This window comes from Gavia stellata, chromosome 5, assembly GCF_030936135.1.
Source record: "Gavia stellata isolate bGavSte3 chromosome 5, bGavSte3.hap2, whole genome shotgun sequence".
Lineage (NCBI taxonomy): Eukaryota > Metazoa > Chordata > Aves > Gaviiformes > Gaviidae > Gavia > Gavia stellata.
In genome coordinates this window covers 654024-668413 of record NC_082598.1, presented here as the reverse complement: position 1 = coordinate 668413, position 14390 = coordinate 654024, and the positions used below count along the sequence as shown (strand labels likewise).

The following is a 14390-nucleotide window of genomic DNA, read 5'->3' as shown; positions in this document are numbered from 1 at the left end:
ACCGTGCCCGGCGTGAGAACAACATCCACGGTGGGGAGGGATGAGGGGCACGGCGGGGCAGGAGAGGGGCAGAGGGGACTGGGAGGGGATGGAGACGGGGCTGGGTTATCCCCAGGGTGGTGGGTGCCTGGATCCAGCCAGGCGCTGTGCGCTCCCAGCACCAGCTGCTATAGTTGCTCCTGGATCAAAGAGCGGCAGGCTTAGGAAGATCCATCCACCTGGAAAAGGTTGGGGCTGTTTGGGGAAAGCCTGCCCATGGTGGAGCCCGTGGCGCCAGGGGAGCACCCAGAGCATCACCCAGAGGGGTCAGCACCCATCTGTGCTGTGAAACCCCTCCGGGATGAGCCTGCAAGGGGTAGTTCTGGTCCTCACGGGGCTCTGCCTGCTCCTCCTGCCCTTTCCCCACTCCGGCAATGCCAGCCAAGGCCAGCACACAGCAGGGCCAGATCCTGGACGGTGTGTGAGCCCGGACCCGCGTCTCCCAGCCCCGCACCGGGGCAGCACTGAGATGCTCTCCAGCACAGCGCACCCCATGGACCCCCCTGTGGGGATCTCCCAGAACTCAGGGGTGTCCTCAAAGCTGGCCCCATCGAGGACACCTACCTGCTCCGGCTCCCGTTTGCTCCTCAGCTCAAAGGTGTCCTCAGCACCGGACCAGCCCCAAAACTTCCTCATCCTGGAAGGGAGGAGAGGGAGCTGCCACCCCTGCTCCCCGCCATGGGCTGGCTCAGCCGAGGTCCCCGTCCCCCTCCTCCCCATCACGTCTGGGGACATTACCTGGGCCACAGCTTCACAGCCAGGAGGGCCAGGGTGGCCACGCAGATCACAGCCGAGAGCAGCCCGGCCAGGACGGTGAAGACCAGGAGGTGGGTGAGAGCTGCGGGCAGAGGGGAGCCAGGGCAGATCCCCATCGCACCGGGGACACTCGCTGCTCCTGGCCGCCCCTGCCCACGTCACTAAGCGGGGCAGGCTGGCACGTTTCTGTGTGCCACCCCGGGCTGGACGGTGTCGGGTCCCCTGCCAGCACTCGGGGATGGGCAGGGAGCAGGCAGGGCAGGGGGGGGTCACCCAGCACAGCGACAAGCAGCTTCATCCTGTCGTGCTGTTTGTCGAACCCAAGCCAATTCCTCCTTGCTTTTGTGATCATTCTGCAGGATTTGACTCAATTTTCTGTTTCCATGGGCTTTTTTAGCCCTTTCATAAAAACCAACTGGGTTGCTTCGGGAGAAAAGCTCCTTGAAAGGAAATACCCAATTCTCACAGTAAAACCCTCTCTCTTTTCCCTTCCACCTAAAGACTCATGGCCGATTCAACCCGCTTCTGCCGGTCATTCCCACCGCTCCAAAATCACCTTCCCAGCGGAATTCCCCATTCCCCGCAGAACCCCCACCGCCCCCAGCACAGCACCCCGGGGGGGACCACCCCACTCACTGCGCACGTCGAAGTAGGCGCTGGCCGTGGCGTTGCCCAGGGGGTTGCCAGCCACGCAGGTGTACTCGCCCGAATCCTCCGGCCCCACGGCCCCGAGCTCCACCCGGAGGGTGTTGTGGGAGGGGGAGGCGCGGACCCCCGGCGCGGTGGCGGAGGCCAGGCTGGAGGCCAAGAGCCGGCCGCGGCGGTACAGGGCAATGGTGGAAGCCGGGTGGCTGTCGGCCATGCACAGCACGATGCCCGCTCGCCCGCTGCGGTTCTCCAGGAAGGTGCTGATGGACACGTCCCGGGGGGGGTCTGCGCGGGGGAGATGGGGCTGATGGTGGGCCATGGCATGGGACCCTCTCCCACACCGGCCAAGACGCTTGCCAAGGATTGCTTAACGCATCCCTGCTCCAGGCTGGATTGGCTCCAGCCCAGGGCTGGTGGTTTCACACCCTCTCCCACCCTTCGCTTCCTTCCCCCCGGCTCAGAGGACATGGGCTCCAAATCTGATTTTCGAGGGGTGTCTGCAGCCACCGCTAGACAAAACCCCGACATCCTCTTCTCCTGTCCCAAAGGGAGAGGAGCAGGGCAGGGAGAGGAGGAGGAAGAGGAGGAAGGCCCCCTCGCCGCAGCAGGACCACACGGACGGGACGCGTGTGATGCTGGGCTGGATGCACCCAGTGTGTCAGGGGCTCTGCGCCCCGTCCTGCCCGACGGCGTGTCCCCGCGGGGCCGGGGGACACTCACAGAGCACGCTGAGGCTGAGCGGGGCCGAGGTGACGCTGCCCCGCGTCCCGCTCGCTCGGCAGCGGTAGGAGCCGGTGTCGGCGCTGGAGACACGGGCGAGGACGAGGGAGCCGGCCGGTCCCTCCTGCAGCCATCGGCTGTTCTTGTACCAGGTGTAGTTGGCCTCTTCCCCCACCCAAGGGACGGCCGAGCAGGTCATGGTGGCTGTGGTGCCTTCGGGGACTTCTGGCGATGGCTCAACGGTGACTGTGACCCCTGAGGAGGAGGAGCGAAGCCAGGGAGTCGGGGGGTGCCCTGGCTTGGGGTTGCACAGGACGACACCACCCCCACGACCCCCCAAAAGGTTCCCGGGAGCCACACTCCCACGGGAGGGCCCAACGGGACCCCGACACAGGGCTCGGGGCCACCCTCACCTCCCACCTCCAGGCGCAGGGACGAGGACGCGGTGCCGTAGCTGTTGTTGGCCGAGCAGACGTAGACCCCCGCGTCCGGCGGCTCCAGCCCCCCCATCCCCACCCGCAGGGAGTTGGGGGCCACCTGGACGGCGAAGCGCGGGTCGGCCGCACCCTGCGTGGAGGCCAGGGGCGCGTGGCCGGGACCCCGGTGCAGGGCGATGTCGGAGGGCGGGAAGCTGTCGACGGTGCAGAGCAGGACGGCCTGCAGCCCCCCCCGGGGCTCCACCAGGGAGACGAAGGACAGCTCCTGGGGTGCGTCTGCAAGGACAGGGACAGCGTTGCCCCCCCCCAAAACAGGGGGACCACCCCTCCCCCGGGGTTTGGGGGGTGGCAGTTTGCTGCTGGGGGCAGGGATGCGATGCGACCGGCAGCGCTTGGGACCCCCCCCCCGCCCCGGGGCAGGGTCTGTCGCGGGTCTGTCGCGGGATGTCACCAGGTGGCGACATAGACCATCCTCCCAACCGCGGCACCGCGACAGCGACATCCCTCGCGGGCTGCCCTGGGCCCCCTTTGCCTGTAGGACCCGGTGTCCTGGGTGCGCCCCCCCCTCCATGCAGCCGCCCCTCACTCACAGAGCACCCGCAGGGCGGCGGGGGGGGCCCGGCGGACACGCAGCCCCCTCCCCACCTGGCAGGCGTAGGCACCCGCGTCCCTGCGCCGGGCAGCGGGGAGCACGAGGGAGGCGTCGAGCCCCTCCGCCAGCCACCGCCCGTTTTTGTGCCAGGTGTAGACGGTGCCCAGACGGGCGCCCGCGTCCCGGCAGGTCAGCGTCACGTCGGTCCCCTCGGGCACCTCGGCAGAGGGTCGCACCACCACCCTGATGGCTGGGGAGAGCGGAGCGGAGCTTGGCCTTCACCGGCACAAGGATTGCCCTCTTCGGCTGCGGCCGGGAAAAGCGTTTCCCGGCTCCGAAGCCACCGCTCCCCTTCAGCAGGGTGCGGGCGTGGGGTGGGTGCCCACCCGAGTGGGCAGCAGCACCTCCCTGCCCTTCCACCAGCCCCGCACCCTTCCTGACCCCCCCGATGCTCTGCTGCCCAACGGCAACACTTATTTGGGCCGTACCCCTCGATGCCCTCACCAGCCCGCCCGGGGGTCCCCAACCCCTTGTCCCCCCACCCACGGCAAAGCAGACTCACCCTGCACACGGAGGGGCAGGGACGCGCGGGCGCTGCCGAGGGGGCTGCGCGCCCGGCACTCGTACTCGCCCTCGTCCTCCTCGGAGGCGTCCCGGAGCTCCAGCCTCAGCGCGTTGGGAGCGGGAGAGACGCGGCCCCTCTGCCCGGGGTGGTCACCTCCCATGGGGGGGCTGGAGGCCACCGGCTGCCCCCCCTTGAGCAGGGTCATCTCGGACAGGGGGTTGCTCTCCACGGCGCAGAGGAGGATGACTGCTGTCCCCTCTCCGCTCTCTGCGAAGGCCTTCATCTGCAGGTTCCTGGGGGGGTCTGCGGGAAAGAAACGGGGCGGGGGGGGGAAGACATGGACTGTAGGGTCAGCAGCGTCTCAGCGAGTCGGAGCATCCCCAGCCTGCGGTGCTCAGGTCGGACCGGCTGCTCTCACGGTCTCGGCTGGGCTGCCTCTTTCCGCAGTCTCCTTGACCCAAACCGACACTCAAAACAGGGCGCAGGGCGGTTCGCTGAGCTCGTTTCTGCCCTGCGGCTCTTTACGAGTTGGTTGTAGCAGCTCCAGCCACGCCGGCTGGGTGTGGGACCGCGGCACGTCGCGTGGCCCGTCCCGGCTCGGTGCTCCGCTCGCATCCCAGACTCATTAAAAAAAATACCCTTTGCTCATTGGTGCATGGCAAACCCCAACAGTGAGGTTTGTGCAAAGGCAGCACGACTGTGCGTGCAGCTCGGGACCATAATGCCAAGATATTTTCAGCAGCATCCATCCGGCATTCCCCATCCACAATCAGGAGGAGGGAAAGAAGCAACAGATTTGTTGCCGGGGTCTGTGGCTCTGTGGAGGACGTTTCCACACTCACCCCTCATAGCAGATTTATAGGTTAAAGCCGCCTTTTTCTAATAAAAAGGAAAGAAATCTTACATTCTGACTCGCAAGTACGTTTTTTTTTGCACGTCTTTTTTTAAACAAAGTCTGGTTTTCATTTTCCAAATCAGGAAAAAAACCCAATAATCCTGCAACGTTTCCTGAAAGCCAAAGATTTTTCTGTTTCAGCTTCGGTACAAAGCGTAAGGACAAACTTGGGGCGCTTGGAGAAGCTTCATTGAACTCTTCTGCAGCCGACGTGGGGCTGTTTGGCCGGGTCTGCTTGCCGGGGGGTCGGACACAGGACTGGGGTTTAAAGCTCAGCTTGGTTAAGACCTGGGATGAAAGCTAATTTTTTTTTGAGACCCCCAAAACTAAGGCAGGCCCCGCTCCCCCCAACCCCCTGCAGAACATGTCCCAAGGAGGGCTCCCAGCTGAGGGGACAGGCCAAGGGACAAGTGACACCCCAAGGGACCTCCCTGCAGCGCGGCCGGGTCCCTGCCCCGGCGTGATGCCCCCCGCCCGCGGGGACTCACAGAGGACGTTGAGGGTGGTGGGGGCAGAGCCGCGGGTCCGCGTGGGGGTCCGCACCGCGCAGTGGTAGGAGGCGGCGTCGGCGGCAGCGACGCTGGGGAAGGCGAGGGCCGGTGCCAAGCCGCTGCTGAACCAGACCTTGTTCTTGTACCAGGTGTAGCTCAGCACTTCCCCGCCGCCGCTCTCGACCGCACAGGTCAGGTTGACGGCGTCGCCTTCCCGCACGTCCGGGGAGGGGGAGATCCAGACCCTGGCAGCTGCGGTGGAAGGGAAGGGAGGTGATGCTCGGGGTGAGCGGGGTGGGCTGGAGGCGGCGGAGGGGTGGCTGGGCGGGAGGGCGGTGGGCTGCTTGGTGGGAGAGCTGGTCCCGTCCGGGACTTCAGCTTGGGGCTCTTTTCCCGTCATTCCAGGCAAGAAGTGATGAAGACGCCACAGCCCCCTCCCTGCCAACCCCCCCCCCCCCCACCCCTGCGGTGGACAGCCCGGGGCGACGCTGGCAGTGCGATCATAGCCAGGACGGTGTCATGGATGGATACGGCAAAGCCAGCCCTTTGCATCACCTCGGAGAAGAGCTGCAGTTCCTTCGCCGTGTGCGTAGCCCTCCGTCCCCATAAACAGGCATCTTCCTCCGTTTCTCCTCTGTTTCTGTGCTGTCCATCCTATTCCAGCTTCTCTCTCCCCTCCCTTCCCCACGAGCATCCTCCAGCAGCGCCTGCCGTCACCTCTTCACCATAACCCCCCCGCCTCCATCGCTCCCCCCACGGCTGGCAGAGCTCCATCCCATCCCCATCCCGTCCCCATCCCCTGCCTGCACCCTGCCCGTCCCCGGCGGCAGCGCCAGCCCCGCACTCACTGCCTGCCGTCAAGTTGGCCGCGGCGCTGGCGTTGCCGTAGGCGTTGCTGGCGGAGCACACGTACTCCCCCTCGTCCTCCAGCAGCACGGGGTGGATGCTGACCCGCAGCGTGTTGAAGGCCGAGGCGACGCTGAGCCGCGGCGGGGCGGTGGGCTGGGGCAACGCCGTCGAGGCCACCAACGCCCGGTCCTTGAAGAGAGCCAGCTCGGCCGGTGGGCTGCTGTCCACCGTGCACTGCAGGACAGCCCGCCGCCCCTCGGGGGTCTCCAGGAAAGACGTCAGCACCGGCACCCGCGGAGGATCTGCCCAGGCCAGATGTTACACGGAGGGTGAGCGAACCCCGAGTCCGCACCCGGAGCCCCCCGAGGCTGGCCCCAGGTCCGTCCCAGGAGGGCTCCCGTCCCTGCCCCAGATCCTGGGTGGCATCACCCTCCCCAGGCTCCTCGGACACCCCGAGGTGTTTGCAGCGGCTCCCGGCACCTCTCAGCCAGCACCAGGGCAGCGGCAGCCCACGCTTGCAGCAAAAGCGTAAGCCAGACTGTCTCTGTCCAGGATTTTCCCCTCCATCCCAGACAGGCAACATTTCTCCTAACTGAAGTCTTGAAAAATTGGGGTAATTTCAGGTCGATCGAAACATGTTGTTTTAACAGAACCAAAATATTTGTTATTGCATTTTTTCACCCCCCTTTTTATGCAACACGGCAGGCAGCTGAGACATGGGGCGGCCAGACCGCTCCTCATCAGAAAGTTCTGCTTGAAAGGGGACGTGCTCGACTGGTTTCAATTCAGACCAGGGGTTTATGGAGGGGATATGCTCCCATAAACTTTCCACTTTTAACACTTGGGCATTTTCTAAGGGCAGAGGATGTTTCGGTACAAAGTGTGCAGAGCTCTAGTTCAAACTGAGCCTCTGCCTGCGCGTGGGACCCGCAGCGTTTGGGGACAGCGCCAGCAGCGAGGGCCGTGCAAGGTGCCCGCTACTTGCCAGCCACAGCCCTGCGTGGCCGAGCCATCGCCGCCCCCGGCACCATCCCACCCCCGGCACCATCCCGGGCACCATTCCACCCCGGCCCATCCCATCACCAGCACCATCCCATGTCCAGCACCATCCCATCTCCACACCGTCCCATCCCCACCACCATCCCACCCCAGCCCATCCCATGCCTGGCACCATCCCACCATCAGCACCATCCCGGGCACCATCCTGCCCCCCAGCCCCATTCCACCCCCAGCACCATCCCACCCCTGGCACCATCCCACCCCCAGCACCATCCTGGGCACCATTCCACCCCGTCCCATCCCATCACCAGCACCATCCCATCGCCGGCACCATCCCATCCGCGACCCATCCCACACCCGGCACCATCCCACCACCAGCACCATCCCGGGCACCATCCCACCCCAGCCCATCCCACCACTGCACCATCCCGCCCCCGGCTCCATCCCACCCCCAGCACCATCCCAGACACCATTCCACCCCGTCCCATCCCATCCCCAGCACCATCCCACCCCTGGCACCCCACTCCTCCCGCCTGGATTCCCAGGAGGGTCCCACTCACAGGAGATGCGCAGGGCGACGGCCGGGGAGACGCTGGTCCCCGAGGGGCTGCGGGCTCGGCAGTGGTAGGAGCCGGCGGCGTCACTGGCAATGCGGGGCAGCACGAGGAGGCTGTCGGGGCTCTCCTGGAGCCGTTCGCTGTTCTTGTACCAGGAGTAGACGGTGTCGTCCTGCGGCTCTCCCGCCACCTGGCACGTCAGGGAGACGTCGTCTCCTTCCTGCACCTCCGTGGATGGTGAGACGAGGACTCGGGCAGCTGGAGCACGGAGAGACGACAACGACAGCTCAGAGGACACCGGAGCGGAGCTCGGCACTGCCGGTCCCTGAGCAGCCCCGACACAGCACGGGACGGAAACAAACCCCTCATCGCCTCCATAGCGTGCATCGCGCTGCGCGTTTTGGTGCTCTTGGTGCGACCGGGGAGGCTGCGGACCCCGCAGCCCTGGGGCTGGCACTAATCTACGGTTAAGCAAACGTGTTGCTCCTTGTCCCCGGTGCCGGCCACTGCCCTGCGCTGTCTTCTGTCCGAGATGGTTTAGCGCAAAGCGTTGTCCCTGCTGTGACCCGGGGGCAGGATCGCACCCGGCCACCGCAGCTCAGTCGCTTTGGGGTGCCTGCCGCAGCCCGCGATGCTCGGTGACGTTTCTCTGCCCCACTGTCACCATGGGACAGCACCGGAGCCTGCGCTCGTCCCGTCAGACGTGGAAACGGTCACGTTTCGTGTCGGCTCCCGCCTGACCCCCACCCGATGCTCCCCCCAGCGTCGCCCACCCCACCAGTGGGTCTAAGCACGATGCCGCGCGGCGCGGGCACGAGCCGGCTGGCACGCAGCACTCACTCTGCACGCGGAAGTACAGGCGGCGGGCCGCCGTGCCGTGCGCGTTGGTGGCGGTGCAGCGGTAGCTGCCTTCGTCCCTCGGTGTCACCTCCCGGATCTCCACCCTGAGGGCATTGGGGCGGCCGAGACGCCGACCCGCGGGCCAGGACTGCTCCCCGCGTCGCTGGCAGCCACCAGCTCCGTGCCCCGGTGCAGGGCCAGCGGGCGGGAGGGTTGCTCGCCACCGAGCACTGGAAGATGGCCAGGCGGCCTCTCTCCGTCTCCAGGAACGCCGTCAGACTGGGGGTCCCGCGGGGGGTCTGCGCAGGGCAGAGAACGGCGGTTGCGCAGCTATGGCTCCCCAGCACGGGAGCTCCTGGAAAGCAGCAGCTGCCCGGGGCCTCCCCGAAGGAAAGGAAAAGCTGCATCACCTTGGGAAGGGAAGGGAAGGGAAGGGAAGGGAAGGGAAGGGAAGGGAAGGGAAGGGAAGGGAAGGGAAGGGAAGGGGGAAGGGAAGAGAAGAGGGAAGGGAAGGGAAGAGGGAAGGGAAGAGGGAAGGAAGAGGGAAGGGAAGAGGAAGGGAAGAGGGAAGGGAAGAGAAGAGGGAAGGGAAGGGAAGAGGGAAGAGAAGAGGGAAGGGAAGGGAAGAGGGAAGGGAAGAGGGAAGGGAAGAGGGAAGGGAAGAGGGAAGGGAAGAGAAGAGGGAAGGGAAGAGAAGAGGGAAGGGAAGAGGGAAGGGAAGAGGGAAGGAAGGGAAGGGAAGGGAAGGGAAGGGAAGGGAAGGGAAGGGAAGGGAAGGGAAGGGAAGGGAAGGGAAGGGAAGGGAAGGGAAGGGAAGGGAAGGGAAGGGAAGGAAGGGAAGGGAAGGGAAGGGAAGGGAAGGGAAGGGAAGGGAAAGTCTCTGCCAGATCCAGGGCGACCACACCATCCCCAGGGTGACCACACTGTCCCCACCCACAGCAGCCACCCTCATGGGCTTTTTGGGGTGTGCTATACCACACAGTGACCCTCAAACGTATACAGGCTTTACACCTTCAGGATCACCCGCACGTGCCCATGCACGTGTTAAGTGCATCCTTGCACAATACGAAAGTAAAGACGCTGCAGACGGCGGCACAGAAGGACAGACGCCCACGGGAGGAAGCGGCAGGACATATATATATATATGTACTCAAGATCTGCACGTGCACCCACATCAGCTCTGCCCAGACCCCGGGCACAGCTACACGTGTGTGAGCGGAGCTGGGCACGCTCGCGCGGACAGAAGTTACAAGCCCTGAAATAACGATAAACAGAGCGTCCCCCAGCAGCCCATACGTACACAGCACGTCCAGGGAGACGGCGGGGGGAGCTCCGGCTGCTGCCGTCGGCGGTGGCTCTGCAGTGGTAGAGACCCGCATCTGTGCTGGCCACTTGCCGAAACACCAGGGAGGCGGCCGAGCCCTCGGCGAGCCACTGCCCGTTTCGGTACCAGGTGAAGTTGGGCAGAGCCGGGGAGTCGCTGCTCAGCCGCAGGTCAGGTTGGCAGCGTGGCCTTCCAGCACGTGGGAGGACGGAGCCACTGAGATGCTGGCAGCTACGGACAGGGCAGAGGCAGGAGACAAACAAGCTCCGGCATGAACCTCAGCCAGGACGGCCAGCACCGCCTCGGCAGCGCTAGGCTGAACAACCCCTCCCGAGGCCAGCCAGCTAGCAAGGGACTTTGCGGCTATTCCAGGAGAAGGCTAATCCTGCAACACCGCAACGGGAAACAGCTCCAAGCTGGAGCAGCACCCTGTGGGAGCCTGGCGACGGGGTACGGGCCGCCCAGGGCCCCACCAGCCCAGGATGATTTGGGAACCCTCTCAGCAGCATTTTGCTCAGCATCCCGAGTCCCGCAGAAGCAGGGGTCAGCAGCAAATCCTCACCAGGAGCCAAGGGAACCTCACCAGGGAACCCTCCAAACCCACCAGGAGGGGCTGGAGGGGCCGGCATCCCCCTCCTGTAGCAGCCCCCGCTTTAACCCCGCTCACGCTCCACCCTAGCACCAGGCGACCGGTGCACGGCAGCTCTTTCGAGACAGACGCTGTTTGATACCCCAGATTTCACGGGCACGTGGCCTATTTCTGCTCGTTCTGTCCTTCTGCCACCATCGCCCTTCATCTCCTGAGATTGTCTCCTTCCCTGGCATTCCCTCCCCACCCTCCCCTCTCCCAGGATTTTCCCAGATGATGGGAACATCTGGCTCTATCCTGCCATCGCCCCACCGCCACACTCACTCTCAGCCCTGAAGTCCACGGCCGCGCTGGCGTTGCCCTGCGGGTTCCCAGCCCAGCACACGTAGGTCCCCTCGTCCTCCAGTACCACCTCCCAGATCTCCACCTTCAGGCTGTTGTAGGACAAGGTGGCGTGGACCCTGGGGCTGGGGGCTGGGGGGCAGCCCCCTGTGCAGGCTATTACTTCTTCTCCTCGCCATAGGGTCAGGTTGGCCTCTGGGTCACTCTCAACGGTGCACTGGATGATGCCCAGGCGCCCGCCCTGGGTCTCCAGGAAGGAGCTCATCACCGGTTGCCTCGGTGGGACTGCAGGGTTAAAACACCTCTGGTGAGAATATTACGGGTCCCCGAGGTTGGGAGAACCCCAAGAACCCGAGGGATTGCTGCTTTCAAGTGCCACCTGAACCCCTCTTGGGCATCCCACCTCCAGCTGCCAGCCCCCCGGGTCCCACATCTGCCGGCTCTCTGCAAGGGACCTGCATGCCCCAGGCACCTCTGATGGCACCTCTGTTGTCACCTGGCTCGAGCTCAGGGTCCGAGCGCAGGTGTCCAGCCCTACCCCAAACCCTGGGGCAGATCTGCAGAGACCCCAGCGGTTCGGGCATCTGGGGTCCAGCTGTGATGCACATTTCCTGCCATGACTACAGAAAAATGCCATTTGGTCAGGACTGAGACCTCCTAATGGTGTTTTTCCTGGTTTGGTATCAAGAAGGATTTTCATTTTACAGCACATAAAATATTTGGAAGGCAAAATCCAAATAGAATATATTTTTCGCAGGGATCATTTCTTTCTCTGAGAAATTGAACTTAAATTCACGGGACATTTTAAAACTCTTTGGTCCTTGGGAATTTTGGGACTCCCCGAATTTCTCCTCCCCCAGATTCACAGATTTACCTGCAAAAGGAAAATTTCTGCCTTTTCCACATTTCTGCCCAAGAGCTCCTTGGCCATGCTTGGCGGTGATGGGGGGAACCTCGGGGTGGGAGCAGCAGAAGGGCTTCCCAGCAGGACCACCCATTGCAGACCGGGGACCCCCCTCGCTGGCCCGGGCGTTAGCGGGGTGAGACCCCCCAGCAGCACTTACAGAGCACGCGGAGCGGGACGGCCGCCGACGTGTCGCTGCCGTTGCTGCTCCGGACCCTGCACTGGAAAGCGCCTGCGTCCTCGCCGCGGATGGAGGGGAAGCGCAGCGTCGGGGCCGAGCTCTCCCGCAGCCGCTTGCTGTTCCTGTACCAGGTGTAGAGGGTCTCCTCCGCCGCGCCCCAAGCCCCCAGGCAGGTCAGGGTGACGGCTGCCCCTTCCCGCACCTCCGCCGAGGGCTGGATCAGGACCTCTGTGGCTGAAGGAGGGATGGGAGAGGGATGTCAGGGAGGGAGGGGAAACCTCTGCCCGCAAACCTATGCCCTTCCCCGGGATCTGCCCAGCCAATGCCCCACGCTCGGCATCCCTCTGGGGCGGGATCTGAGCAGCCCCTGCCTCACAGGAGCCGGTGGCATCGGTGGCTGCATCTTTGGTGGGTGACGTTCCCTGGGGACACTGGACATCAGCTGGGATGTCGTCACCCGCGCCGTTCACCCCGTCTCTCTGCCACCAGCAGAGACAAACAGGACCTTGCCTGAGCCTTCGCCTGCTTCCATCGAGCACCCGTGTTTGGCTGGGCGAACTGCTCCCAGGACAGGCTCGGTCCCTCCTGCACACTGGCAGGTGACCAGCTGGGCTGGAGGCACCTTGGGTGACTTGAAATGGACCCCAATGACCCACCACGGCACCCAAACTCAGGTTTATTTTCTCTGGAATTGGACCCTGAGGTCCATTTTGGTTTCTTTTGACATCCTAAGGGAGGCTCCTCTTGGACATGGTTTTGGGCGGCTTTCCTCTCCTCCTTTTCCACGTCTGGTGGCTCTGTCACCCCAAACCATCAAAGCTGGGGGACCCGCGGGGTGCAGAGGGTTAGGGGATGGAGCAGGAGGAGCCGGTCCCCGCCGTGTGCCCAGATGCCATGCACCGCTGGGGGCTTGCGGGGACAGGGAAGAAACAGTTTGGACAAACTTTGCTACAGATTTTGCGGCGTTTTGAAGAACAAAACTCAGGAGCACCTCCAGCTCTGCAAGCAGCTTTGACCCCCCGAGGTGGGGAAGGGCTGCGGGGAGGACACCGCCACCACACAGTCCCCGAGACACTGATGTCCCCCGGTGCCACGCGGGACCCTCCAGCTCTCAGGGCTGCGTGCCCCCCCCCCAGCGCTGCAGAACCAGCCCCAACAGCTCTGCAGGGGTCATCGGCACCCGAGACACCGGTCCCAGGAGCTTGGCAGCCCCCTCGCACCGGCAGCAGCGGGACTCACCACGGGCGAGGAAGGGCTTGGCGGCGCTGGCGTTGCCGTAGGCGTTGCTGGCCGTGCAGCGGTACTCCCCGCTGTCCTGGAGCCCCACGCCGCGGATCTCCAGCCGCAGGGCGTTGCGGGAGGCCGTGACGCCGAGCCGCTGGCGCGGGGCCACCTGCGACCCGCTGGCCGCCAGCAAGGTGCCGTCGCGGTACAGGGCGATGGTGGCCGGGGGGTGGCTGTCGACGGCGCAGCGGACGATGGCCAGCCTGCCGCCCTGCGTCTCCTGGAAGAGCGTGATGGTGGGGGTCCGGGGGGGGTCTGCGGGAGGGGAGAGGATGCTGCAGCTCGGGAGGTCCCAGCCGTGCGGCCGCTACCTGCACGTGGGGCACGTCCGCCCCCCACCCGCAGAGCTGCTCCCCCGAGCTGCCTTCCCCCTTACGTAAGCGGGTTATATTTACTCACAGAAATGTCAAAGCCAAACCCAGGGCTATTTTATTTTTCCCCTGACTTGCAAAAGCTCCTGAGCTGTTATTATCATAGCTGGCTCCTCGGTTAGTAACCTCCCAGCAGTTTATGGTGCGTAACAGATTAGTGGAGGAGTGGGAGATGCTGCAATGAACGGACGGGTCCCTGCTGCAGCAAATACCGCTTAACCGTACCGTCAAACGCGGCTCATGACCAGAAATTGTTGCATTTATAGCAACTTCTACCCAGGAGGGCTGAACCCCCCTTTCGACTGGACCCAAGGCGTTTGGGGCAGAGACTTTGTGCTGACTCGGGGGGTTTGCGCAGCCCCTGGCACAAAGGGACCCTCGTCGGGCAGGGACCCCTCCCAATCCCTGGCAGGAGCTGTGGGCACTCACATGTCACGCTCAAGCTGATGGCCTGGGACGTGTCACTGCCCCGGTCATTTGTCACCTTGCAGGAGTAATAGCCGGCGTCGCTGGCAGCTACGTGGTGGAAGAGCAGGGTGTGCGCCGTGCCCTCCTTGAGCCAGGCGCTGTTCTTGTACCAGGTGTAGTTGAGGTCCTGGCCCTCCCTGCCGGGGACGTCGCAGGACAAGGTGGTGGCCGTCCCCTCCTGCACCTCGTCCGCGGGGCTCACCAAGATCTCTGCAGCTGACGGAGATGGGAGTGCGTTCAGGGTGGCCTCGGAGACAGGAGAGCAGCCCCCGCCGCAGAGCACCCCGTCCCTGCGGCACATGCCAGAGTCTGGGGACAGGCGGGAGCCCCTCTGCCCCCCAGGGATGACGACGGAGGCGGGAGGCGTTTGGGTTTGTTCCCCGCCATCGGCAGCTTGCCAGCTGTGGTTCAAGTTCTGGATTTAATGCAAAGCCCCATGGGCAAAACTCATGGTGCAGCAGTGTCCTTCGCCTCTCACGGTCTGCATGGGGGCTTGGGGGGGGCACGCTGGCCCCACCTGCTCCAGGCCAGGGGGGCTG

General features: G+C 64.5%; 1 protein-coding gene across 1 annotated transcript in view; it reads right to left on the bottom strand.

Annotated features, from left to right (window-relative positions):
- Positions 1–200: 200 nt before the first annotated feature.
- Positions 201–14390, bottom strand: part of SIGLEC1 (sialic acid binding Ig like lectin 1) — a 31985-nt gene continuing 17795 nt past the window's right edge. Inside the window, 22 exon segments of the mRNA XM_059817845.1 lie at positions 201–249; positions 530–676; positions 778–877; positions 1432–1728; positions 2164–2418; positions 2577–2876; positions 3191–3442; positions 3755–4060; positions 5141–5395; positions 5992–6294; positions 7552–7806; positions 8389–8508; positions 8511–8591; positions 8594–8672; positions 8674–8687; positions 9689–9713; positions 9715–9878; positions 9881–9943; positions 10626–10928; positions 11708–11962; positions 12968–13267; positions 13813–14067. Coding sequence (XP_059673828.1) covers positions 201–249; positions 530–676; positions 778–877; positions 1432–1728; positions 2164–2418; positions 2577–2876; positions 3191–3442; positions 3755–4060; positions 5141–5395; positions 5992–6294; positions 7552–7806; positions 8389–8508; positions 8511–8591; positions 8594–8672; positions 8674–8687; positions 9689–9713; positions 9715–9878; positions 9881–9943; positions 10626–10928; positions 11708–11962; positions 12968–13267; positions 13813–14067 — 4178 coding nt within the window.